The sequence below is a fragment of the Castanea sativa genome, chromosome 1 (assembly GCF_040712315.1).
Source record: "Castanea sativa cultivar Marrone di Chiusa Pesio chromosome 1, ASM4071231v1".
Taxonomy (NCBI): domain Eukaryota; kingdom Viridiplantae; phylum Streptophyta; class Magnoliopsida; order Fagales; family Fagaceae; genus Castanea; species Castanea sativa.
In genome coordinates this window covers 7,618,103-7,645,104 of record NC_134013.1, presented here as the reverse complement: position 1 = coordinate 7,645,104, position 27,002 = coordinate 7,618,103, and the positions used below count along the sequence as shown (strand labels likewise).

The window sequence follows — 27,002 nt, the reverse complement described above, 5'->3', positions numbered from 1 at the left end:
ATTATAAAAGGAAACATTATGCGCAAATGGTGTAAATTTGTTTGAAGTGTAGGGAACTAATAATATCTCAGTTCCCATGGATAAATTACTTGCTTTGGTTGAAGATTTATGCTCCTTTGCATTGAATGGTGCTCTTACACTATCAGTCCGATAAGGATTAATTTGGTGTTCCTTTTTCTATTTTCAGATTCCTTTTAGGTTCTACTATATTAACTGATAGTAATGTTTTTGTAGAATTCTTAAATTGAGGCTTCTTTCTTTGGCTAAGCATGATGTGATAGTAGTTATGCTCTGATTCTTGGTGTCATGTACTTCATTGGTTATTTCTGATTCTTGCAGCCTTTTGGAGACTTGAACCCGGCCCTTGCCCTACTCTCCTACCTCACGAGAACTTTGTACTTGTGGAATGACCATCACACCAATGGTGCGAAGTGATAATTAGCCATCTATTGAATGGATAGAGTATGGAGAATATGTGGCCTGAATTAATGAGCTTGAGAAAATTTGTGTCCTGAAGTAGCTTAAACAAAAACATAGTTTCTGATCAAACTTTGTGGTCTATATGCATAAATGAATTTTTTATTTATTTATACTTTCTTATCAAGCTTCTAAGATAAATTTACTTTGTGTCATAATTTGTGAACTTGGATTGTTGCTGATTGAGATCTTGTCACCTAATATTTGGCAATAGAGAGGACTTGGGATTTCAGAGTTCGAATAATTTATCTTTATAATTGTTGGATTCCATTGAAATATTGTAGTTTTTCAATTAATTGTTTTGCATTCTTAGCACATGATAAAAATCTATTCTTCACGTCTTCAGGAACCTTTTTTATTTTATTTTTGCTGCTTAGCAGCTTAAGTGGCTAAGTTTGATTTAATGAAAATCTCTCTTGCCAGTTTGAAGAAGACACAGCAAGATTTACGTCCCAAAGGGTCCTGTACCTGGAGGTGCCAGTTTGCACCGAGATGCTGCCATTTTATATTTCATTATAAGTTGTGAACTGTAGAATGTTTGTGTCAAATATCTTGTGTTTTGAAGTCTTTGTGTATCAATGAGGCATGCAAATGGCTTGTATAGCCTTGTGTTCATTCAGCAATTCTGAGGTGTTACCTTGCTAGGATTTTGGCACCAAAAAAAAGGGTGTATATATGGCCTATTGGCATACTTTAATTTCATAGATAAATGCATCCGTTGTCTCAATGCTGCTTTCTTCCACGACTTTGGATAATCTTTTCTACATGACGTTTGATTTTGCTAGGGGCAAAGTGATTAACCATATCAGTCCATTCAATCGATCACTTGAGGTTAGGCTCTTCAAAAACTTATACATCACATATGCAGTGTATATGACGGGGAAAAACCATTTTTTTTTCCTTTTTATATTATTTGACGCTAATCTTTAATTTGTTCTTAGGTGCTGGGGAATCTCAAGAATACACGCTGTCTGTGGAGAATCCCAACACAAATGTTTTGTGCCCTGAATTCAAAGGTAGTATAATGATGGAGAGATTTCTTTTAAGGGGAGGTTTTGCTTTGTTTTTCTCTAATGGGCAAAAAATGAGCAGATATGTTTTGTTCATCTCAAAATATGTGAATTCTACATAGTTTTGAGAAATCCACATAAGTTGTAAGTTCAAATATAACAAGTGGGTATCAGGAGCAAAGCATTTGGATTTTAGCTATAAGGTTCCACTAACTCTTCAGGAAAGCATGCAGATTCATAATTGGTTTAGGTTTACCAGTTTTTGGTATTGGAAGAGTGGATTAGGTGGCCAAAACCATTAACAATGAGGAGCAAGTTTATCTCACCTATTGAAGTATTAAAGCGATCTTTATAGAAACCAAATTCAAACCCCAACTGCAATCTCGTTGGTGCAAGATGCTTCCTAGAGTCATATTTTGCACAACAGTTTCCTTAGCCATACTGGCAGTCATTCTCTTGGCTTTGCTCTCTCCCATGTCCCACAAAAAGCCGTCAAAGAATAACACAAAACCACCTTGGCTAGCCTTGTCTTTGTACATACAACAACCACAAGTTGCAAGCTCCAGCACTCAACCCGTGAAAAAATCAGATGCTGAAGCCTTTATTTTCCATCGTATGCTAACAGAGGGACCAGAAAACACTTCCAGGGTTGTGGGAAAAGCCCAGGGCTTCATAGTTCCTGTGGAACAGTTTGCACACTCGGCTTTCAATATCATATATCTGAGCTTTGACACTAAAGAGTATTCAGGTAGCCTTAGTGTTGAGGCCAAGCATGTTGCTCATAAGGACAGAGAAGAACTCACCGTGGTTGGTGGAACTGGGTCTTTTGCTTTTGCACGTGGGCTTGCTGTTTTTGCACAGGCTGATCATACCCAATTACCAACTGATGTGGATGCATCAACTTACCACGTAAAACTTCAACTTAGATTTCCTAATCGATCACAGATAATACCATGATGACTTTTCTTTCATTTTTTTTTTTTTGTTTAAAAAGGAGAGACTGACAGTGTCTTGGAGGCCGAATAATACCAAATACTTCTCTGCTTGACCGTGGAAACGTTACTGCCTTGCTTTAATTTTTTTGGTTTGTAGTACATTGTAGTTCTTTCTTGAGAGGAGAAAGTCCAGAACTTAAAAACTCTTTCAGAGGAAGGTTTGATTCCTGTTTGTACAACATACATGTTGAGACAATATGACTCATTGGGTCTGATAATTACTGTTAGGCCCACTTCTTCTTCTTCTTCTTCTTCTTTTTCTTTTTTTTTTTTTTTTTTTTTTCATGTGTGTGCATAAAAGTGGGATGCTTATTAGATTAAAAAAAAAACACTAGTACAATAGAATACAAATGGGACTTGATCCAAATTTTCAAGAATTGCTATGCCCTTATTTACAAAACAAAAGACAAACTGACTACACATAATCCAAATTTTCAATAGTAGCTATACCTTTAGAACTTCCATCTATGTTAATATTAATGAAAGGGATTTGTACTGGTGTCCAATATATCTATATGAGTTTAGATGTGTATGTATTGTGCTGGGATATTACTTAAGAAGTAGAATTTGATTGCATGGGACAGAGAGTTATTTCTTAGGATATGAGGAGGGATATTTTGACACTTAAAAACTAGGGAGTTATGTCCTAACCAAATGGTGAAATCAAACATGGTACTCCATGGGGATGGGGTGTATTCAGTATTGAATTTAGAAAAGGAATTTAATTTGCACCAAGAGTGGATTGGAAGAGAGAAATTTTTTGGATGTGGTGGTGTTGGGGCAATGAAAACCAAATATTGGTCCCGGTGGTATCCAATTTTTAGCCCTTAATTTAATAGTTGGTCCATTTTCCATAATCCATTTATGTCATTCGGAGAGAAGGTATTGTCCTCTTAAAAGAGCCAAGGAGGACATGCTCTATGCATTTTGAAGACAATCAAAATAAGTTATTCTAATATATTAAAATATTGATTTTATTTGACTTTTTAGATCTTAACATTTTTCACCTAAAATCTATTTTTTTTTTTTTAAATTTCTTGTTTTTGCATAATTTTTTAGTAGATATTGTAATAAATAATATTTAATAAAAGAACAATAAACTATAATATTAATAAATCATTAATTATATCAAAATTTTAAACTATTTAAAAATAGTAAAACTAACCTTTTAATTTAACATTTCCCTTTTACGTCATTGTTATATAGGACTAGAAGAGAATTTTAATAATTAATAAATTACATGAACTTAGATTAATTAAATACTTTTATTTCGATGTAACGATGCGATCTAACAAATTTGTTTATATAGATTGATTGTACTTGTGTCGGCGAGCAAAAAAAAAAAATACAAAAAATTAAATTCAAATTTATAAAAAAAATGGATTGGTTAGGAGGGTTGAGCTGACCTATTTTTATTAAATGAAATTAAAAAAAAAAATTAAATGAAAGGTAAGGAAGAGATGATTTGAAAGTAGAATTAAACATAAATAATCAAAATAAAAATTTTAAAGCCTAAAAAGAGAATATAGATGAAAAACAACCAAAAGGGGAAAGTGTATTTTAAATATATATATATATATATATATTTTAATCCGTTATATATAAAAAAAAAAAATCGTTTCTTGGCAACAAATTCAGCCGGGTTTGATACGTATAGATCGACCCGTAGGCACAAAACACCGACCCGTTAATTACATTATCGAAATTCATACCGACATTTTCCACCTTCATCATCTGTGTTGTGTCTTATCTCTCTCTCTCTCTCTCTCTCTCTGAAATCTGAATCATATAGAAGAAGAAAAGTTGAAATCAAAACCAGGAAATGGCGAAATCGAGCGCGGACGACGATGAGCTGAGGCGAGCTTGCGAGGCCGCAATCGAAGGCACCAAGCAGAAGATCGTGATGTCGATCCGCGTCGCCAAGAGTCGAGGGATCTGGGGCAAATCCGGCAAACTCGGCCGCCAAATGGCCAAACCTAGGGTTCTCGCTCTCTCAAGTTCGTATCTCTCTCTCTCTCTCTCTCTCTCTCTGATTCATCCAAAATTCAATTAGTTTTTTGAATGTCGAAAAGCGAAATCGAGTTTCATCTCTAGCTTAAAATCATGAAGTTAAAATTATCAATTGCTGTAATTCTTTTAGATTTCTATGGTTCCTCACTCTCTTCGATTGGTTTCCACATCGATACCAGTGTTAGATATACGTAGTGTACAAGTGAAGGTGTAACTTTTGTTGCAGAATTTTAATCAAAATGGGAACCATAAGAATTGGACCGAAATCGTCCCCGGTTTGTACTAAACAGAAGCACTTTAAAGTTACTTTTAATACTATCAAAGCCTCTGACCTATGCTATTGTCTCATTCGTTGAAATTCAATTAGTTTTTGAATGTCGAAAGCGAGAATGAGTTTAATTAATAAACTATTATACTCCTGATTGTAATTCTTTTAGATTTCCATGGTTCTTATTGTTTGGATGATTCTGTAAAGAGATAAAATTTTAAGTTTTAGTGAACATTTTTTCACAACGCTGGTATTGATGAGGATCATGATGGCACTGGTTAGTTTAAACAAAAGCACTTTAATGTTACTTTAAATACTGCCAATGCACTTTAAGGTGAGATTTGGTTATGGTCTGAAATTTATCTAGATATATGAAAAGTTATAGATTTAGGTAATATACATATACCCCCACATGGGTGTACATTTTCATATATGATTAACAGCTTATTAAATTGATTCCTAGGATTAGGTTCTGGTATTTAATTTGTGCGGCATTGTTAGTGACTGTGAGTGGTTTGTGCAGCAAAATCAAAAGGTCAGCGGATAAAAGCTTTTCTTCGAGTCATGAAGTATTCAACTGGAGGAGTTCTTGAGGTAAACATTGAATTTCTTATATTTGGAAATTTTTCAAAATGTTTTCAAAATTTATAAGGTTAAGAGTGAATGGAGATTCAGTAATAGGAACTCAAACTCCACCAAAGCCCAGTATATGTGTGAACATTGCCACAATGACTTGTTGGCTGGCATGATTGTATGTTTAGGCACATGAGGCTGGCTGTGGAAATTTCTAGGCTTGTGTGATCTAACAAATCTTGCAAGCAATTTCAATTCTGATTGACTCAAATAAATAGAAAAAGATAGGAAATATAATCACCAGTAATGAGTTGGTTAATAGAACTATTGAAAATGAGTTGCATCTTTTCCTACCGATTCATAATTTTCTGTAAAATTTTGCTTTGTTGCCAATGATCTTTTTTATTATAATTTTTGAAAAAATTTCTTTCATTTGCAGCCTGCAAAGTTGTACAAGTTAAAACATCTATCAAAAGTGGAGGTTATAGCAAACGATCCCAGTGGATGTACGTTTACACTGGTAATGTTAAATCTCTTACGTATTTTTGAGAGAGCTCTATATTGCATTTGGATTCTGATTATGTACGCACATTCTTTTGTCCTTTAGCTTCTAACCAAACTTCTTATAGGGTTTTGATAACCTCAGAAGCCAAAGTGTTACTCCACCTCAGTGGACCATGCGCAATATTGATGACAGGTAAATATCATGGGAGCAATGCACTCTTAAAAATATTGAGGTAGGAGTATAACTCGTAACATGGATGATGATGATGCGGTATGGTGATGTGGCATGAGGGAGTGACATGGCACAAGGCCAGCCAAGCCTAAGGGCTGAATTTCACATGTGCCATAGTGTAGCTAAATCCACATGTGCCAAGTTTGTTGTGGTATTTGAAAATTGGAGGGAAAATTAGTTAAAGGCACGAGCACAAGCTAGATTTTAGGAAGTTGTTAGAAGTAGAAGTCATGTGCTTTATTAGATCTTGCATGTGATTAATATGTTATAATTGTATTCTAGCATGTGATAAATGTGAGTTAGTAATGGATGATGTCATCAACAATAGCTAACTCCTAGGCTATAAATATCCATGTACATGCATTGTAAAAAGATAGATTGATAGTAAAATTTTATATTTGAATTTGGATTGAGGTGTGAATTCCCTCTCTTTCTCTACTTCCCCCCCTCTCTTTAGAAAATGCAAGTATTAATTTTCTTGCACTATTTTGGAATTATAGCATAGGGTTTTGATTTGATATGCTCTCATGCTGTTTGTGAAAAAAATGCAGCTAATCATTGATTTGGACCTTTTCTTGTAGGAACCGCCTTTTACTTTGTATCTTAAACATCTGTAAAGATGTACTGGGTCGTCTTCCTAAAGTAGTTGGCATAGATGTTGTGGAGATGGCTCTTTGGGCAAAGGTACGTATGATGATGTTCTACGTGTTAGATTTTTTTTATGTGGATTCACAATCTAACAACCCTTTCATATAATTTTTTGCTGAATAGGAAAACACACCCTCAGTTACTACTCAAAGGAACCTAACAGACGGGCCTGTTGTGGCAACAGTGACTGAAAGTGACTTGAAAGTGACCGTTGAAAAAGAACTTGTTTCTCAGGCCGAGGAGGAGGATATGGAGGCTCTTTTGGGCACGTATGTATTACTTGCATTCTTTGTTCTGAGTTGCATCTATTTAATTGTGGCCTTTATTGTTGTTTGGCTAATTTGGGATGTCTCATTGATATTTGATAAAGAATGACTATTATTGATTGTTATTTGGTCAAGTTGAGATATATATTAATTTTATTAGACTATTGAAATTCCATTATATGAGAAGAAAAAGGTTTTAAGGTCCTCGACAATTTCGTGCAACTGATATATGGAAATGGGTTAGACATGTGTGAGCTAGTCAAGGTCTGCATTGACACCAACCTAGGGTCTCATGAAAGGAGGAAGACTGCATCGATTGCATTCTCTCCATCCTTTCTTGTTTGTAATGGATTCGCACTAATTTCTTGGGGTTCGGCCACTGAAATTCAGATATCATTTTTGGGGTTCAATGTTTCTTTTCAATGCAAGGTTTTATTTGAATAATCATTGTTAGCCATAGAGATTTTGTATAGAATTTGTCTTGTGATTCTGTTGGCATTGGTTGACCCTGCAGTTTTAAAGAAGCATCCATTTTCTTATATATAAAAAAAAATGCATCCATTTCAAAGACATTTTGTACTTAATGAAAATGCCAAGTGGGCCACATTCTTTTTTATCTCATTTTCTTTTCCATCGAAGCTTTGCAGGATCGTATTTTCTTTTCTTTTAATTGCATTAAGGTCTAAAAAGCTTGGTAGACCTAGGGCTTGAGTTGGGCTTCATGTTCTTGTTGAAGAAGGAACAGTTGATTGCTACCAAATTTTCTAGGTTGATGAAGAAGTTTTTGAGAGTTTAGTGTTATTATTTTACTCTTTTCTGTCCTTAAATGCCAATTGTGGTTAGTACTAGTAAGAAAGACAAATTGCCACCGTGGCACCACCTTTTTAGTTATATTTCTTAAAAAATGATTTGCAGTTATGTCATGGGAATTGGTGAGGCGGAGGCATTTTCCGAAAGGCTGAAGCGAGAGCTTCTGGCTTTGGAAGCAGCAAATGTGCATGCCATTTTGGAAAGTGAACCTTTGATAGATGAGGTAATTTTTGTACTCATTTTTAGAGCATTTGATGAATGGTTGTGCTGTTTATGTTTTTCCTTTATTAAGTCCTTTAACGTGACAGATATGTGTTGTGATTTACATTTTGATTGTGGGTCTTGCAGGTATTGCACGGGCTTGAGTCAGCCACAAATTGTGTTGATGATATGGATGAATGGTTAGGCATCTTTAATGTGAAGCTTAGACACATGAGAGAGGACATTGAATCGGTAAGGACTTCAACATACTTATTGTGCCCACTATTTATATGTCTAGCTCGTTGTTACATGTTATAAAAAGTTCATCATCATGAACTTCTTGTATTCCTCTTTTTTCTATCTTTTATAAAAATTTCCTGATTATCTATAAAAAAAAAATAAAAATGTTTCCTTGCTCTAGCTGGTCGGGTAAGTTAAGTAAATATAGAAATGTGGGGTATTTGGCGGGAGAGGAATGCTCTAATTTATGGAGGAACCAAAAGTTCAACTCAAGACCTGAAACTATCTTTTTCCATACTTTGCTTGGGTGGACAATGGCTTTGAGTGTTTTCACTTTTACTTCCTTGCCTGCTTTACTTGATAGTTGTACTTTTCATGTATCTTAGTGTTGTTTGTTTTCATGTTTACCTCAGCACCCTTCCCGTGTGATTTGGCTCTTTGTAGTTGATTAGTTTCATTCAATGAAGTTTTATTATTTATTTTTTTTTAAAAAGGTTTCCTTGCCTCCCCTCCTTTCTTCCCAGAAAATATAGCTGTTTTTATGGGAATGAGTGGGGTGCTTGGTGTACAAAATCTGTGTTTGGGGCATATGGTGTTTGCATGTGGAAATCCATTAGAAGTGGCTGGCTGAATTTCTCCAACTTCCTTTGGTATGATGTGGGTGATGGTACTCATGTGAAGTTTTGGGATGATGTGTGGTGTAGGGATCACCCTCTTAAGGATGCGTTTCCAGATTTATACAATATCAATGGGAAAAGGGATGCTTCGGTCTCTGAGGTTATGTGCTTTGCAAATGGGAGAATATTTTGGGACTTACAATTTCGCTGGTTAGTGAATGATCAAGAGTTACAATCTTTGGACTTGTGTATGGTTTTGATATATTCCACAAAGGTGCGGAGTGTTGGTTCTGGCATGCTTTGTTGGAAGCTAACCAGAAGTCGAGGTTTTGAGGTGAGTGGGTATTATCACTTCCTTTCCCCCTCTACTGCCTCTTCTTTCCCATGGAAAATGATGTGGCAATTGAAGGTTCCCCCCCCCCCCCCAAGTTGCCTTTTTCTCTTGGACTGCTGCTTTAGGCTAGATTCTAACTATTGATAATCTTCGGAAGAAGAATTTTGTTGTCCTTGAGTGGTGTTATATGTGCAAAAGGTGTGGGGAATCTATAGATCATCTCCTTCTTCACTGTCCTATAACATGAGATGTGGAGTATGGTCTTTTGCTTGTTTGGTATTTGTTGGGTGATGCCCTTAAGGGTAGTGGATTTGTTGGATTGTTGGGCTTGCAATTTCCGGCGTCATCATAATTTCGTTATTTGGAGGATGGTGCTGCATTGTTTGTTGTGGTGTATTTGGCGGGAACGAAATTCTAGAAGCTTTGAGGGTCGCGAACAGTCCATTCTTGAGTTTAAGTCTTTTTCCTTTTTTACTCTTCTCGAATGGTGTTTAGTTTTACCATCTTTTTCTTGTTTTTCCTTTCCTGTTTTGCTTGATTATTGTAATTTGGTTTCTTGATGTTTTTGCCCCTCTAGTACATTTTCTATGTACGGGGCTGTGTTCTTCTCTACTATATATCTTCCGTTACTTATAAAAAAAAATAAAATAATAATAAGGATGTTGATCATTCCATGTTTTCTAGTTTCTCTCTCTCTCTCTCTCTCTCTCTCTCTCTCAATATAAATTAATTATGTCCAATGCGTGTTTATTTTCACTTCCCAATTATAGTTGCAGAAAACTCTTAGATGGTGGTAATTTTGTTGATAAAAAAAAGCAGTTATGCTGCTAAATTATTATTCTGTTAGGGTTTGTTGAAAAAGTGATTGTTTTATATACCATGTTACTTATATGGCTAATTTTCCTAAATTCTGTTTTTACTTCTCAATTTTATGTATTTAGTATGATTTCGAAAATATTGTTAACTCGTGTCCAGATAGAAACCCGCAATAACAATTTGGAGATGCAATCTGTGAATAACAAAGCTCTCATTGAGGAACTTGATAAGCTTCTTGAACGATTGCATGTGCCTCCAGAGGTACTTTCTCCAATTGGATTACTGGTTTGAGTTTGAACAACTTGTTTTTGGTCTTTCTAATGACATTTCCTTGGTTGTAGTATGCAGCATGTTTGAAGGGAGATTCATTTGATGAAGCCCGCATGCTTCAAAATATTGAAGCATGTGAGTGGTTAACTGGTGCTTTACGTGGCCTTGAAGTGCCTAATTTGGATTCTACCTATGCAAACATGCGAGCTGTATGTACTCTGCCATTTTCTTTGTTTATCATCTCTTTTCTTTTAAAAAATTATGGGCCAGTTGAACTTTGTTCTAGATAAGTAGGACTAACATTCTTCTAATATTTATGCTTGTTCCAACATGCACAAGTTGAAATTGACCTAGTACATGATGGCCTTTATCTTTTCATGGCTATTGATATAATGGTAAGATCCATATTGAGAATAATTTGTAATAATCTAGAATTAAAGGTAACTTTAGCTGCTAAGGGTCTTTAGACTCTAGACCAAATGGCATCTCCTCCCCCCATAAAACAAGGTGGAGGTGAGGTTGCATGTTCACTCTTGTATGGGTGATGCAGGTAATGAGAACAATAACAATGAGGCCTTAGTCCCAACTTTTTTTGGGTGCGGCTAATTGTGAATCCATTCATAATAGAGTGACTAAATTTTATGTTAGCCATCAACCTGCCACTACCCTCATTTTTTTGGGCTTGGGACTGGCTGTGAACAACATAAGCTGAGTTAGGTAATTAGAAGCTCCTTTTATTTTAATTTAGTCTTATTTAATTTTATGAGTATGTAGTATTTCTTTAATTTTAAGATTTCTTGGATGGGTTGTAGTTTTGTCATTAGGTTATATTTTTTGTTTCTAATAGTTAAAAAAAAAAAACAGTTATCTAGTTTAGAATTTTTAGTCAAAGCCTGTAAAGTCCAAAGTCCAATTACGGTTAGATTTATATAGGGTAAATTACGTATTTGGTCCCTAACCTTTATACTATATTTCAATTTAGTTCTTGACCTTTTAAATGTGTCAATTTGGTCCATAACATTTTAGTATTGTGTCAAAATGGTCTCTGCCGTTAACTGATGGACCGAAAATGCTGACGTGGCCAACTACTAAAATAAAAAAATAAATTTTTTTTTCCGCTTAGGATGCCACGTGGATGCTACATGACCTAAAATAATAAATTAAAAAAAAACTCAGTCCATTTAAACCTGTACAATTGGGATTCAAATCCTTGAAATCACAAGGAGACACAAACTCGGCCATTACCACTCAATTGGGTTGATAACTTGATATGCACACGTGAGTCACAAACAAAATGAAGGTCAATTCCATTTGGCCAAAATCATCTTTACTGCCTGTGCTCATCCCCATCATCAATGCTACTGCTGATCTGTAGCATTATCAGAATGGCACCACACAGTCTGCCAATGAAAGAAACAATTGGCAAAAGTTTTGAAAAGCAAGGATAGTCATTTTTTTTTGATAGGTAATAAGACTTTTATTGGAAAAAAAAATTGAACATTATGTTCACGATGGCGAACACTTTGAACAAAAAAAAAATACAATATAATCAAGAACTAAAGGAAATAGAGACTAAGAATTCAGATAAATAAATACAATTCGTACACCTCCAAATACAAGCCCAATGAAATAGAGTACCAAAGAGGAGAGATTTTAGATGATCTAGGGCTTGTTTGGTGCCCCATCCCAAACTCACATTTTCACATTTTAAAAACAGTATACACATTTCCACACACTTTTTCACCTACACGTATTTCGGAAAAACTACAAAAATCCTATCTCAAACTACAAAAATCTCGTCTCAAACTACTCTACCAAAGACTCCCCTAATGTTCTCTCCTTGTCTTCAAAAATGCGGGTATTGCGTTCCTGCCATACTAACTACATTAAACATGCCAAGACCATATTCCAAATGGTTGTATGGAGGTATGGCATGGAGACCGATGCTCTATGGAGGAGGGTTATTGTAGTGAAATATGGGAATGATTGGGGTGGTTGGTGCACGAAAAAGGTGACCAGTGCTTATGGTGTTAGTTTGTGGAGACATATTAGGAGTGGTTGGACACGTTTTTCTAAACTTCTTATGTATGATGTGGGGGATGGTACTCGAGTGAAGTTTTGGAAGCATGTATGGTGTGGTGATCGTACTTTCCAAGAGGCTTTTCCGGAGCTCTATTGTATTAGTAGAACAAAGGATTCTTCAGTAGCGGAGGTTATGTGTTGGTCTGGTGGGAGGATTCATTGGGATGCTAAATTTCGTCGTCCTCCACAGGATTAGGAACAAGAATCCTTTGATCGGTTTATGGATATGGTCTACTCTTCGACAGTACGGGGTTTGGGTCCGGATCGATTGTGTTGGAAGCCAGCAAGGAGTAGAGGTTTTGAGGTTAGAGGATTCTATCTTTATTTCTACCCTCCTACCACCTTACCCTTCCCTTGGAAGTTGGTTTGGAAATCGAAGGTTCCTCCAAGGGTAGCTTTCTTTTCATGGTCTGCTTTTTTAGGTAAGATTTTAACAACAGATAATCTTCGCAAATGACGTGTGCTAGTTCTGGATTGGTGCTATATGTGTAAGAATTGTGGGGAGTCAGTGGATCATCTTCTTCTTCATTGCCCCATTGCTTGTGAGTTGTGGTCGTTGGTGTTTTGCCTTTTTGGAATTCATTGGGTTATGCCTCAGAAGGTTATTGAGTTGTTTGAGTCTTGGCAGGGTAAGTTTGGAAGACATAGAAATATAGAGTTGTGGAGAATTGTGCCTCATTGCTTGTTATGGTGTATTTGGCGCGAAAGGAATGAGAGATGCTTCGAGGGCTGTGAACGCTCTATACTAGAGATTAAGTCTTTTTTCCTACACACTCTCCTCGATTGGAGTGTGGTTTTTTGTCATTTTTCTTGTTCTTCCCTTCCTGTTTTACTTGATCGTTGTAATCTTGGTTATTGATTTATGCCCCCATAGTACATTCCCAATGTACTCGGGTTGGCTATTCTTCATTTTTTAATAAAATTTTTGTTACTTATCAAAAAAAAAAAAAAAATTCCAAATGGTTGCAAGATGCTTTCCAAACCAGTTTCTCTAGATAAAGAAAAAAGAGCCGACTGACCTCGGCATTGCCCACTGGATCTCAAACACTGCAAAAGCTTCAAACCATAAGGTGTGAGAAAGGACAGTCATTGCCACCTGGACATTGCTTTCTTCCATTATCTTGACATAGATTTATAATCTTGCTAATAATTTGCTTCGATTCAAATGAACTCTAATTTGTTATCGTTTGCCTTGTATTTTCTCCGTAACCAAACAAATCCTAAATTTCTTTTCTTTTTTACAGAGAAACAATTAATAGAATGGAACAAGTTGCTCTAAGAGTGGCTTGCACTCCATGAGCTGTGTGATCTTCTTGTCAAGATCGTTGCTTGATATTGTTGGTTATGAATTCACACCCATCTAGTTCTATTGGGAAATCGAACCTGTTTTTTTTTGAATAAATAGTCCATGTGGCATCTAAGTGGCTTAAAAATCAATTTTTTTATTTGAGCTATTAGCCATGTTAGTATTTTCCATCCACCACTTAATAGCGGGGACCACTTTGACACAATACTAAAAGGTTAGGGACTAAATTGATACATTTAAAAGGTTAGTGACTAAATTGAAATATAGCATAAAGGTTAGGGACCAAATATGTAGTTTATCCATTTACATATATGAGTAACAAACCTCAAGCACCCCTAAAAATTACACTATGAAAGAAAGAGAATTTATAAAGTCTACAGCTGCATTCATATCTCACTCAAATAATATTCTCAAAAACACATATTTGAGCTCAATAACTGAGGTCTCCACTGCAATGAACATGCTATTGTTCCGCTCCCTCCATATTACCCTCAATAAGTTCAAGGGAGCTATATTCCAAGTAAAATATTAATGTAATTTCCAAACCAGTTCCTCAACTCAAACAGTAAATTCACTACTCTCTCAGGCATTACTCAATTAACCCCGAACACAAAAAATATAAAATAAAAAAACCCGCAACTTATGGGTGACTATACAATGCAGCAGTGAACGATCCATTTCATCACTTCTTTTGCACATACAACACTAATTTTCCAAAATTTCGCCTCTCTTCGTAAGCTTGTTGCATGTTAAAATTCTGTTAGCCTTTCCCTATGATTTGTTTGTATCCGCTTTTTTGCAGTGAGTTTACTATTGTAAACTCATTGTACTTTTCTTATCAATAAAGTTTTTATTACCTATAAAAAAAGGCTTGTTGCATGTTAAAATTCTGTCCCATGCCTCTATCCATATAAAAAAGGTAACTCTTTTTGGAGTTTTAGTGCACCAAATGCTCTTTCATGGGAAATTTACTCTAGTGGAGCCTCTTAAGGTTTCATAATACAATTGAACATTGAACTTACCACTAGTAGACAGCCTCCACCTCAAGCCCTTTGTTAAATAAGCAATTCCTCCAAAAGCTTAAGTTGTTAGGAAATGGCGAATTTAATCAATTAATCAAAATTTAACACTCCCCCTCACATCTTGGCATAACCCGTAATAAGTGAGGGCCTAACAAGTGGGATTTTTAACATTTTAAATGGGAATTTGATTAAAGATAGGGATCGAACCTAGGAGCTCTTGCCATCAAACCCAAACTTTAGTTCTGTTCCTTGTTTTGCCATCAAACCAAAACCCTTTCCTTGATTAGGTGGAAACCCTAAATCCCTAACTTTGATCAATCTTTCTCCACCATTAAATCCTAATCCTAGCCTGTCAAAAGTCCTATAGATACATGTTGCGAAGAGAATCCTGCAACCCAACCTACAACTTTCCCTTTACTTCCATCCCCTTTGAAATCATTCAGTATTAGAGACCTTTGTTTTATGTCAATGGGTGCATGGATTGTATTTACCTATAAACAAAAAGTGTTTACTCTTTATGTGAATGGCAAACTGTGACAACTTATTAGACCTACAGAAAGTCTGTACTCCACATCAGATAGACCCAGGAATTCCTACCTTTTTTTTTTTCATCATTCAAATTTTTAGTTAAGAATATTTACCCTATTTCAAGTTTCTCTCTAATCTTGGTTCCTGCATCAATTGCTAGCATCTTGCAGCATATTTGTAGTAGCTGCCTAGCGGGTAAATGGACCATATCGATTGTGGGATTCAAGAATGAACCCATTGGTGCAATTATGACTTAATTTCTTACTCTCGTTGTAAATGCCATTCTTTATGACTTCTAGCATAGAAAGTCTTTTGAATATCTTTATTCTGCAAAACTGGCTCATTTTGATGATAGTAGCTGAAACTCTTACAGGTTAGAGAGAAGCGAGCAGAACTTGAAAAGTTGAAAAGTACATTTGTCAGGACAGCTTCTGTGTTCTTGAGCAACTACTTTGCCAGCTTGGTGGATTTCATGATAAGTGACAAGAGTTACTTTTCTCAGGTACTCTTTTTTCCCCCCACCCTCATGTTGTTTAAATCTTGGAAATGATCAAAATCTTCATTAATTTGGAATTATAAGTATTGCTTCTATGATTTATTGAACAGCGGGGACAGTTGAAGAGGCCCGATCATGCTGACTTGAGGTACAAATGCAGGACATACGCTCGCCTTCTACAACATCTAAAGGTCATTTTGAGACACTGCTGTAAATTTCAAATGCCATGTCAAGTGTTTTTTTTCCTTTCATATTATTTTACCTGTTTGAATGTGCAGAGTCTTGATAAGAATTGCCTGGGTTCACTGAGAAAAGCTTATTGTGGCTCCCTTAACTTGCTTCTTCGTCGGGAGGTGAGGGATCACAAATCTTTTATAACATCGTCTTGATCTTACTGTCTTTTTTTAGTATCAAAATATTTATCCGTGCGAAGGTTGTACAACGAAGTTTCAGTGACATGTTTTTTCATCAAGTGAAGGCTTAGATGCTATGATTTCTTGTAATCCTTATGGTTTATCATGGGTAGGCTAGGTTTCTGCACCAGTCAACTGGTTCAATATTGAAATATTTGAGAATTGAACCTATCCAAGTGTGGTTCCTTGGGTTCAGTTAGCAGCCTTGCTTGGTCATGTAGAGTTGTTTCAACTTTTATGTTTGCAGCTGCAAAACTTCAGTTACACTGTCCTTGGATGTTGGAACAATTTTGCCTGCTTTGCTGCACCTATTCTATCTTTGCCCCAACTGGAAGAGTCTTATCTGACAGATTTTAATGTCAACGTTTTTTGAAAGAAAAAAATATACACCTGTAGAAAACATCTTACTCAAAACAAAACCCTACTAGATAGATTGGGTATTGTCTTGTCTAGAGGAAGATATTAGCAGCTGGATAGCCTGGATTGGTTATTGTGGATGCCGTGACCAATACACTATCAGAATTTAGGACATGTGCAGTATGGCTGGCCATAATGGTATAATAGTGTAACGGATGTTGTCTACAAAATTGGGTGACAGGCCAACATTTATCAAACATGGTTTAAACTGGGCTAATGTTGCATGTGTTTAAAACTACCAATATTACAGTAGTCTGGTATGTTGTACTTCTTTCCAACTGCCATGCTGTCTATGCATATGAGCGGGAGTTAAGGAAGTTTAGCTAGTTTCCACACAAATGCAGACACCTCATCTGCAAATTAAGTTTCCAACTATCTCTATCTGTGTAGATAATTTGTCAGTTGGCTCCCGAATACCCTATAAGTCTATAAACACTTTATTGATATGGTTTTTTGTGTCAACTATGTAACCATGGTTTTATGTTTAGTGACTTTGCTGAGTTCTTTGATAACTGCAACTTTGTGTTTTGGGCGATCATTCATTTTTAAGAAGCTGAACAGTTATTTAGGAAAAAACCCATATTTTCCCTTCTCGCACCTCGAGAAAAGAGAAATCTATTATGTTCATTTGCTATCTTCAACATTCTACTATTTGGGGAACCAGGAAGATTACAGATCAAATTGTCTCTTGCATCTTTTATGGTTTTAGTTTATTTACTGACTTCTCTGAAACTTGGTGTGAGTTTGTATCAAAAGATGGTTCTATGTACACTCAGTATTATTACTGTATCTTAATTATTTAAAAGCCAGACCAGTGTGATATGCTATATGGTGACTTTTTTGTCTTCACACTATATGGGGAAAAGGATGACATTATGGTCACAACTGTTTTCTATACAAGTTAATACACTTTTCTTGTGATCTAAGATTTGATACTAGCTGACAGTTAATTCATTCAATTGGTTCTAAATATATGGTTTTGAATTTCTCTTATTTATTTACAGGCTCGTGAATTTGCCAATGAGCTTCGTGCCAGTACAAAAGCGTCGAGAAATCCAACTGTCTGGCTGGAAGCTTCCACAGGTTCTGGTCAAAATGTGAATGCTGCAGACACTTCTACAGTCTCTGAGGCTTATGCCAAAATGCTGACAATTTTTATCCCACTCCTTGTAGATGAGGTCAGAGTCCTAATTTTGTACACATGTTTTGAAATCCAAACTATACTAGTATAAAGATCCATTTTATGGTGCAAACTGCAGAGTTCTTTTTTTGCGCACTTCATGTGCTTTGAAGTTCCTGCACTTGTTCCTCCAGGAGGTCTTGTCAATGGTAATAAAACAGGATATAACGATGATGATGCCAACGATGATGATTTGGGAATTATGGATATTGATGACAACGACAGTAAAACTGGTATTTTCCCCCAATCTGCTGTCGCTCCTGTTTATGCTTGTCTAATGTATGCTGAAGATCTGCTGCTCTTAGTTTTCAAACTGTGACTTCAAATAAATTATTTGATTTTGTAGGTAAAAATTCAGCGGAGCTTGCGGCATTAAATGAATCTCTTCAGGATTTACTTGATGGAATCCAGGTAATGTGCACAAGATACTGCTTATTTATGTTCATGTCCCCACATGTGCCTTTGGCTATTTGCAGTTGCTTTGTTATGTTATAACATGTTGACTCCCTCAAAAAAGCTTCCATGCATCTTTGGAAAGAGAAGAATTCCTTAATTTGTGGATGCCACGTTAGAATTCAGATCCTGTTCTTTGGCCAAAACTTGAAGCCAATCTTCCTGTTATATCTGTTATTATTATCATCCAATCAGGTTCAGGATCTTGATGTATTACTGAACACTGTGGAGCTTAGAAGTGGAATGTAATCCCGGGTGGTTACTCTTACTTTTGGAAGGGTGATTTGTCATCATATGCACAATTTTGATAGGTGTCCAGTGGAGATCCATGTCAGGCAAAGGTTGTTGCTGCTGGCAATGGGATTTTAAGTTTACAGGTGGTACCTGGTTGGTCTTAGGATTGTAATGAAAATAGTGTATGGAGGGAAGTTAAATGCTTCTTTGTATCTTGGTCAATAAGCAATTCTATTTTTGAAGTTTAAACACTAGGGGGGTTTTATATGGTCAAATTTTAACTACTGGTCATATGTTTGGATATGATAGTCATGTTGTCAACTTAATAGAAGGGGTGATGAAGGGATGATGGTTGGACAAGTGAGTATTCTCTGAACTGTGCTAGAAAAATATAAAATGACAAAACTGCAAAGAACCCAAATATATTAGAGTGAAGTAACCCATGTGTTTTATAACACCTTAATTTTAAGATTTTATATTTCTTTTTCTAAGCTGAAATTCTATAACATGGATGAATGTTGTTAAACCCAAAGTTTTGGGACTAAGGCTTTGTTGTTGTTGGATGAGGATTGTTAAGTGGCTTGCACTTCTTCATTACTGTCTTCTATGTTTTACTTGTAAAATTGCTGTTTAGTACTTGGCACTGTTTGGAGGTTGCAAGATAATTTTGTTTTGACTGAAGATGCCCATATATATGAATTTCAGGATGACTTTTATGCTGTGGTAGACTGGGCTTACAAGATTGATCCTTTACGTTGCATATCAATGCATGGAATCACTGAGCGCTATCTCTCAGGTCAGAAAGCCGATGCAGCGGGATTTGTGCGTCTCTTGCTTGGTGACCTAGAGTCAAGAATTTCCATGCAGTTCAGCCGTGTAAGATTTAACTTTCAAGGAGAAACAGATTATCGCCATATACATTAAGAGAATGATCTTTACCTATATAACTTGTGAATTGTGTTGCAGTTTGTGGATGAAGCTTGTCACCAGATTGAAAGAAATGAGCGCAATGTTAGGCAGATGGGTGTCCTCTCATACATCCCAAGGTAAAGTAGAAATCTTGCTTATCCATATTTTGTTTGATGCAAATTAACAACTTCTTGTGATTATGGCAATTGGAAATTTGTACATTACATTTTCTGGTTAGCTGATAGATGTAGAAGCAATGGAATATCTTCATTGTATTTGTTTAACTTTCAGTCTTCTGTGTACTGAATTTATTTGTTTAAATTCTGTAACTTTCAGCTGATAGATAAAGTTTTTTTTTTTAATAAAAATATTCTTAATGGTCCTGGTCCCAGTCCTGATGGATTCACTATCCCATCCAATCAAATGATGCTTAAACTCATCCCCCATAACACCCCATAAAACACCCCTTTGCAACTTTTCAATCCTATTAGCCACACTTGTAGGAAGAGTATACAAAGATGATTAATAAGTAGGAAGGCTCAGAAGCATATTTTTCAATAAAGTCAACCGACTTCCTTTAGAGAGTTAGAGTTTCCTCCACCCTGTCAGCCTCTGATCAACTTCTCCAAGATAGGATTTCAAATAGCTGTCAACTTGTAGGAGGTGTGACTCCTGGTGTGGGGGACAACTGCTAAAGGAGAAGTTTCCTTATTTATTTTGAATAGCATTTGATATAGAGGCATCAATGGCAGACCACTAAACTCGTCACTAGGATATCATTTTTGTCCAAACAATTCACCGATCAAAAAAAAGTTTTGCCCAAACAATTCAGGATTAGGAGCTGGAATTCATGGCAACCTTTATGGATCTTATATATTCTAGTCTGATAGACCGGAGTGGAGTGGATACACATCATTGGAATCCTTTCTAGACCTTATTTACTCACAAGTGCCATGTGGGATAGAATGGGAGTGGTATGTTTCATGTTTTCGCTTATTACAAGGCTATTTGTGGTACTAATGCAAATTCATTCCCTTGGAAGAGTATATGGCATGTCAAGGCTCCAAGGGGGGTGTCTTTTTTTTGGTGTGGACATCAGCTTGGAGTAAGATTCTTACAAATGATGGCGATGCTGTATGTGTCAGTGTATTGGTGAAATGGTTGATCATTTATTGCTCCATTGTAACATTGCTTATGCTTTGTGGAGTAAAGTATTTAAGATGTTTGAGGTTCAGTGGGGGATGCTATTGAATGTAGCAGACCTGTTATTTGGATGGAGAAATTCGTTTGGGAAACACTATCTGGATGTTTGAAATCTTACTCCATTGTATTTGATATAGTGTGGAAGGAACGGAATAGCCATATGTTTGAGGACATCGTGAGACCTCTAAGTCAATTGAAGTCCTTGTTGATTCGTACCTTGTTTGATTGGTCTTGCACATGGGGTTTTACACATTGTACTTCCATTTTTGAGTTTTCAAACTCTATTCGATTTTTGTTCTATTTCTTGTAATTTTTAAAAATACTTTGTGTTCATCATTGTGAACATGAAGTAATCTTCTATTTCAATCAAACATTACTACTTTAAAAAAAAAGGTAAAAAGTGTTTTGAGGTCAAATCCTTTAATAAACTCCTCTCTCTTTTTTTTTTTTTGATAGGTAACAAATCCTACTATAAACTCTTACACCCATCGACCTGGTCTTCCTTCACTTGGAAAAGTTTGTGGAGACCCATACTTGTCATAGACTGATACTGAATATGTAAATCAACTGGGGAAACTATAAACCACCTGCTTCTTAATTGCCCCATCAAGAACTTTTGAGTATTTTATTTGTTTTGTTTGGGGTCTTGTGGGTTATGCCAAAGGGTGTGGAGGAGCTTCTAGTCAGTTGGCAAGGCAGGTTTGGTAGAAGCAGCAATAGTGTGATTTGGAACAAGATTCCCCTCTGTATCATGTGGTGTCTTTGGTGTTAGCGAAATGATAGGACTTTTGAGAGACATGAAAAATCTATTCCAGATCTCAAGCTTTGTTTCCTCAAATCGTTATTTGAGTGGATAAATGCTTACTCTTTGTTTTCTTTTGCTATTGTGTACAAGATGCTTGATTTGTGCTTAATTTTGGTGTGCTTTGTGTACATATCCTTGTACCAAGAGGTCACAAAGTTGCCAAGTAACGAGCTAAGAGTAGCTATGCTTTGCAACTTGATTTGACAACCTGAAAACATATGGTTACTGAGGTTGGTAATCTCTGCATATTAATTGACTGTGGATCGTGATACATGAAGTAGTGAGGAATTCTTATTTAGCAGAAATGTTTTGTGGTAATGTTCGCCCAAACTATTTCAAATAATCTGTTGCCTGTCAATATTTTAGGTTGCACATACTGGATTCAGAAATATTTCCCAAATATTCTAAATTTTTATTTATTTTTATATAAGTAGATGTTCTAAATTGTTATTGATGCTCAGTTTGAAATTTTTACATAAAAAAGTGTAACATAATTATTAAAGATATTACTCCTGCTAGAATGGTTTTGTAGAAGAAAGTTAATTTGCTTCTAAAATGAAAACCATAGGTTAAATTGGTTTCCCTCTATGAATATTCTTTGAATTAAACGAAGTTCAAAAAAAAAAAAAAAAAAAAAACAGTTCACTTAGATGTTGACGCACTTTTATCTGTTTGTGAATGCAGTGTCAATTTGGAAAAAGTGACTGTTCATCCCCCTGGACTTATTACCTTGATCATTAAGTTGTCCTTGGCTTTTGCATACTTATAATTAATTTTCCCTTTTGGGTGTAAAACCCTTTCTTTATAAGGTTATGAGGTTTCTTCGAGTTTCTTTACTATTTGATGGGTCCGGGATTTTCTTGTGGTCCAAAAGCTCATATCAGATTGATTAATCTAGAGATTGGGGAAATTAAAATGATTTTGCATGTATGACTGTACAGTATAATAACATTGTAAATTTCAATTTTCAATTTATATACATTAAATAATTATTTTGAGGCATTATATTAATATGTTGTTCTCATTATTTTGCATAGATTTGCAACTCTTGCAACGCGTATGGAGCAGTACATCCAGGGACAATCTAGGGATTTGGTAGATCAAGCATACACAAAATTTGTGAGTGCTTTCTTCTCAGACATGTACCCATGTTATTGTTGCAGAGAGTGCTACAGGGCATCAAAAAATGATTGATTTTATCACATAGCTAAAAAATAATAATAATAGTAAAAACAGTAATGAATTAAATTATTAATTCGTTAATTATCAACTGTTGGCTTCCCCTTTTTTTTTTTGTGTGGCTTTCTGCTGATAAGTGATGATGGGAGGTGGTGTTGAACCTATCCTTTGCAAGTCTTCACCCAGACAAGAAGTGACATGGATGAAAGAATTTTTGTGCTGTTAATATCCTTGGTCCACCTGACTTTTTTTGTATCAAGAAATACAGTGTTTATTATTTTTTATTTTTCCAAATCAAATCTGTAACTAGAGCTGCTGGTTGTGTGATAATTACTGCCGATGATATATTTTGCATGTTGGTTTGATTTTGTTATATTATTGCATGTAATATGTTGGGTTCGTTGATTTAATTTTCTAATGGAACTCTTGCGTTAGGGATTTTTGGTTCTCACTTACATTGGGCATTTTTTTTACAGGTTAGCATAATGTTTGTTACATTGGAGAAGATTGCACAAACAGATCCAAAATATGCTGATATTTTTCTATTAGAAAACTATGCAGCTTTTCAGAATAGGTAGTTTACCTTTCCTCAAGCACAGTTACAATTTGATCTTCTAGTGTTTCTCAAGGGCAAAATATATGCTTAGAATCACTAGCAAGTTCATTTAGCTGATTAGAAGCAGTTATGTGCAGCTTGTATGACCTAGCCAATGTGGTGCCCACATTAGCCAAATTTTATCACCAGGCGAGTGAAGCTTATGAGCAAGCTTGCACTCGTCATATCAGCGTGATTATTTACACTGTGAGTGTGCCTACATTACCTTTATTTCCTAGTTTTTCCACTTTTGAGCATTCCTTGACATTTTATTTGGAATGTCCACATCCGCAATATTTTACTTTTGGGTTATGCTGCAGCAATTTGAACGCCTTTTCCAGTTTGCTAGAAGAATCGAGGATTTGATGTACACAATCACGCCAGAAGAGGTTAGTGTGTTAGTGATTGTATCATCCTATGCTCACAATTTGTTAAGCGTGTTCAATCTGTTAGCTTCTTAGTTCCTTTGTAGAACATCCCTTGCTCTTTGCATAGAAGCAAAACACTATATGAATGCCACTAAATCCTTGGTCTGAGTGATGTTATCTTTTTTATAAAAATAAATTTAATTTAAAAGGGATGTTTAAGTTAAAAGCTTTTTTTTTGGTGTTAATATATATCCAATTTTCCTGACCAGTTGATCCTTAGTTAACTTAAAAGGGTATTACATGTCTCCAAGAATATTGTTTCAATGTAGGGGATTATGGAGCAAGTTTGGCATGCCAATGGCCTTATGGCCCAGTGGCATTCGCCTCCTTATGTAAGGTTTAGTTCAAGGGGTCAAATCCCCTTAATTATCTGGAAAAAAAAAGCGTTGCATGAATTAGATTAGAAGGTTGGGCCTTGATGCAATGGTAGTGAGTGCCTTCCACCAAAATTAACAAGTCCCATGTTCAAGTCCAGAATCAGCATCTCCCCCAAAAAAAGAAAAAAATGCTGGTAAGCCTGCCTATCAATCACCTCTCACAAATCCCACAAAGTGGGTGTTTTGTGCACTAGGTATGACCTTGTTAGTAATAAATGTCATTCAACACACTTCTGCCATATTCTTCTATTTAATGGAATTTCAAAACTGTCCATGGTACTATTCTCCATGTTAAAACTTACATCAGAAAGCACTTATTGCTCCACCACAAAGGTAATATCGTTCTAGTTTTCTTTTAAATAGAGATGTTATGACTAAAAACTGTTTGTTTCTGGTGGTTGTTATGCCCTTTAATTGGCAGTAGCTTTTTTTTTAAAATTTTATTTTTACTATTACCTACTTGTTTACTAATTTCCCTGATATTATGGCTCAAATCATGTGGCTGCATGAATTTCAGATCCCATTCCAGCTTGGGTTGTCAAAAATGGATCTCCGGAAAATGTTAAAATCCACTTTATCTGGGGTAAGTGGCTACTGTTAGATTATCCCTTCCTTAGTTTCAAACATGCTTTGGTAATAATGTTGTGGCTTCTTTGATACAGGTTGACAAGTCCATCAGTGCTATGTATAAGAAGTTGCAGAAGAATTTAACTTCAGAGGAACTGTTGCCTTCTTTATGGGATAAATGCAAGGTAAATGATGTCTTCTTTTCTAAAGCACGTTCGGGGCTTAGTATTTTAAGGCTCTTTTGTGAGTTCTTTGGCATTATGACAGATAGATATTTGGATGTTTCAAAACTCTAATATTTTGATTGACTGGAAGACAAAGTGTAGAGGAACCAAATTTTGAAATGGAAATATTGGTCTAAAAATGTGGAAGGCCCAAAGGAACAAAAGAAAACCTCCTGACCAACCAAATTTCTACTAGCAATAACCATTAATCTCGTGACCTATACACTATCAAAGATACATTCAATCGTAAGTAGGAATCATTGTTGTCTTGATGGTAATAGTTTTACAGCCATGTTTTGTGGTGAATCTCCTAAATGACTTTTATTTCCTTTACTTCTTCCCTTGGTTGTGCTAAGTTATTATGCTCATCTAGTTTTTCAACCCTAATAAGCTTCTAGTCCTTTTTTTGCTGATTCTTATGATTTGAGGTAGTTATGGAGGGATTCAGGTCCAAATTTATTTTTAAGAAAAAATAAATGTAGTAGTCATGAAGGGATAAGATCATCGCTAAGTAGATATTTTAGATCATTTAGTATGGCCTAGTGGTAATGACCCCTTGGTAATGACATTCTTTGTGGTGTCATATATTTGTGGTTTCAATCCCACATCTCCCCTCCCACTATCTACCTATAAAAAGTGTAGATATCCTACATTCGCATAAGTAGTTTTTGATGTTGGATTACACTTCATTTGTTTAAGGATTTTAAGGAATTAAATCTATATAAGGTGTTCATTGAACTTAAGATGCTGTTTTGGATTCGGTTTTTAACAGCCAAATTTTGGATACACTGTACACCATTAATGAGCTCAGCATTTTTTTGTTGATTTTAATATCTAATGGAGGTTGTTTTATATTTTTCCAGAAGGAGTTTCTAGACAAGTATGAAAGTTTTGTTCAACTTGTTGCCAAGATTTACCACCCCTCAGAGAACATCCCCTCTGTCGCTGAGATGAAAGAGCTTCTGGGCAACTTGTAGAGTGTTTTGTAAAATCCTGAGTAGTTTGTTTTTAGTAGATAGGTGTTTTAGCCCGATGTAATCATTCATTTAATCCATTTTTCTATATAAATTGATTTTGGGACAGGCCTTTCAAGTGTCTTTTATCTGGCTGTATAGGTTAAATAAAACTGGTGTACAATTCTCACATCGCACTGTATAATATTCTTGTGTTTATGTATCTGGCTGTTTCCACCATTCTGTTGGATTTCGAGTTAGACATGGTTGTTTCCTTTCTTTTAGGCTAAAATTCAGTTTAGGCCCTTGATTCAATTGTCAAACTAATCCATAAGATTTAAATTTTAGGCGAAATTGCTTTATTGGTCCTAAAGTATATTTGTTGCTTTTAGTATCCGTTTGAGAACGGTTTATTTAGTTGAAGTTAAAAACTTTTTGTCAAAAGTGTAGAAAAAAAAGTTTTTTTTAAAAATTAAATAGTATAATGAGACCTATAAATAGTATCAAAAAGTACAGTGAAATTCATGAATAGTAATAAAAATAAGTTAAAATCAAGTTTAAGCTACAACTCTAAGCACTTTTCAAACACTCTTATTTTTAAATGAGTGATATTGGTCCTTTAAGTATAAAAAGATAGCGCTTTTAGTCCTTTAGTTAACTTTAGGTGGGTTTTTTTTTTTTTTTTTTTTTTTATTTTTTATTTGTCTAACATAAAAAAGATGTGGCAAATTTCTATTACTAAAAAATTACACGTAAGCACAAACCCAAATAGAAAGGGGTTCTAATGAGTTTTTCCCTTCTTCTCTAGTTGCTTGGCATGCCCAAACACAATGGACAATAACAATCTCAATCCACCAACTACCCTGTTGCAAGAAGAAATCTTATTTCATTCTAATGAAATCTATTTATTGAAATCTTACTTCATTCTAATGAAATTTATTTATTCAACTCTAAGGGTGTGTTTGGGAGAGTAGATTTTAGGAAGGATGGAAAAAAAAATGAGGAGAGAAAACTTTTTGAAGAGTGTTTGGTTAAGAGGGGAGAGGGAAAAATGATTGTGGAGTTCAGGTGTTTTCTCATCGGACTTGCCAAAAAGCAAAGTGGAGAGAAAATTGGGTGGGAGGAATTTGATAGGTAAATAACAAAAATACTCATGTGCTTGCTTTGTCCGTTGCTTTTTTTTTTTTTTTTTTTTTTTTTTTTTTTTTTTTAATTCTTTTGATTTCATGGGCAGTATGTCGCTCTTTTTTTTTTTTTTTTTGGTTCGAGGTTGCCTCTTCTTTTTTTCTTTTTACCTAGGTGTTGTCTCTTCCTTTTTCTTTTCTTTTCTTTTGATTTCTTGGTTTTTTTTTTGTTTAGA

At 35.4% G+C, this 27,002-nt stretch overlaps 2 protein-coding genes across 5 annotated transcripts; both read left to right on the top strand.

The window, feature by feature from the left end:
• LOC142622477 (dirigent protein 22) lies at positions 1-2,681 on the top strand. 3 transcript variants are annotated; one of them, XM_075795949.1, is made up of 2 exons: positions 1-198; positions 340-2,681. In XM_075795949.1, exon 2 carries the CDS (start codon positions 1,884-1,886, stop codon positions 2,442-2,444), a length of 561 nt encoding a protein of 186 aa, XP_075652064.1. In that variant the 5' UTR covers positions 1-198; positions 340-1,883; the 3' UTR covers positions 2,445-2,681. The 3 variants fall into 3 exon arrangements, with proteins under 3 accessions (XP_075652064.1, XP_075652063.1, XP_075652062.1); XM_075795948.1 differs by lacking the exon at positions 1-198 and having other exon boundaries at positions 223-424; positions 901-2,681; XM_075795947.1 differs by lacking the exon at positions 1-198 and having other exon boundaries at positions 223-1,308; positions 1,419-2,681.
• Positions 2,682-4,181: 1,500 nt separating this feature from the next.
• On the top strand, positions 4,182-25,882 carry LOC142614752 (exocyst complex component SEC3A). 2 transcript variants are annotated; one of them, XM_075787343.1, is made up of 25 exons: positions 4,185-4,479; positions 5,284-5,354; positions 5,773-5,853; positions 5,963-6,030; positions 6,651-6,753; positions 6,841-6,986; positions 7,899-8,016; positions 8,142-8,246; positions 10,161-10,262; positions 10,343-10,480; positions 15,583-15,711; positions 15,816-15,896; positions 15,984-16,058; positions 17,540-17,713; positions 17,795-17,948; positions 18,062-18,126; positions 19,108-19,278; positions 19,369-19,448; positions 22,357-22,438; positions 22,975-23,072; positions 23,192-23,300; positions 23,414-23,482; positions 24,416-24,481; positions 24,561-24,650; positions 25,553-25,882. In XM_075787343.1, exons 1-25 carry the CDS (start codon positions 4,305-4,307, stop codon positions 25,664-25,666), a joined length of 2,664 nt encoding a protein of 887 aa, XP_075643458.1. In that variant the 5' UTR covers positions 4,185-4,304; the 3' UTR covers positions 25,667-25,882. The 2 variants fall into 2 exon arrangements, 1 of the variants encoding a protein (XP_075643458.1); XR_012840573.1 differs by lacking the exons at positions 24,416-24,481; positions 24,561-24,650; positions 25,553-25,882 and having other exon boundaries at positions 4,182-4,479; positions 23,182-23,300; positions 23,414-23,454.
• The last annotated feature ends 1,120 nt before the right edge of the window (positions 25,883-27,002 follow it).

What these genes read in the sequence shown, in the direction of transcription:
- LOC142614752 (XM_075787343.1), top strand. Translation starts at nt 4,305, where the DNA reads ATGGCGAAATCGAGCGCGGACGACGATGAGCTGAGGCGAGCTTGCGAG. An exon ending in TGAGAGAGGACATTGAATCG is followed by an intron (nt 8,247 to 10,160) that starts GTAAGGACTTCA and finishes ACTCGTGTCCAG; the next exon opens with ATAGAAACCCGCAATAACAA. An exon ending in CTTTATGGGATAAATGCAAG is followed by an intron (nt 24,651 to 25,552) that starts GTAAATGATGTC and finishes ATATTTTTCCAG; the next exon opens with AAGGAGTTTCTAGACAAGTA.
- LOC142622477 (XM_075795949.1), top strand. Translation starts at nt 1,884, where the DNA reads ATGCTTCCTAGAGTCATATTTTGCACAACAGTTTCCTTAGCCATACTG.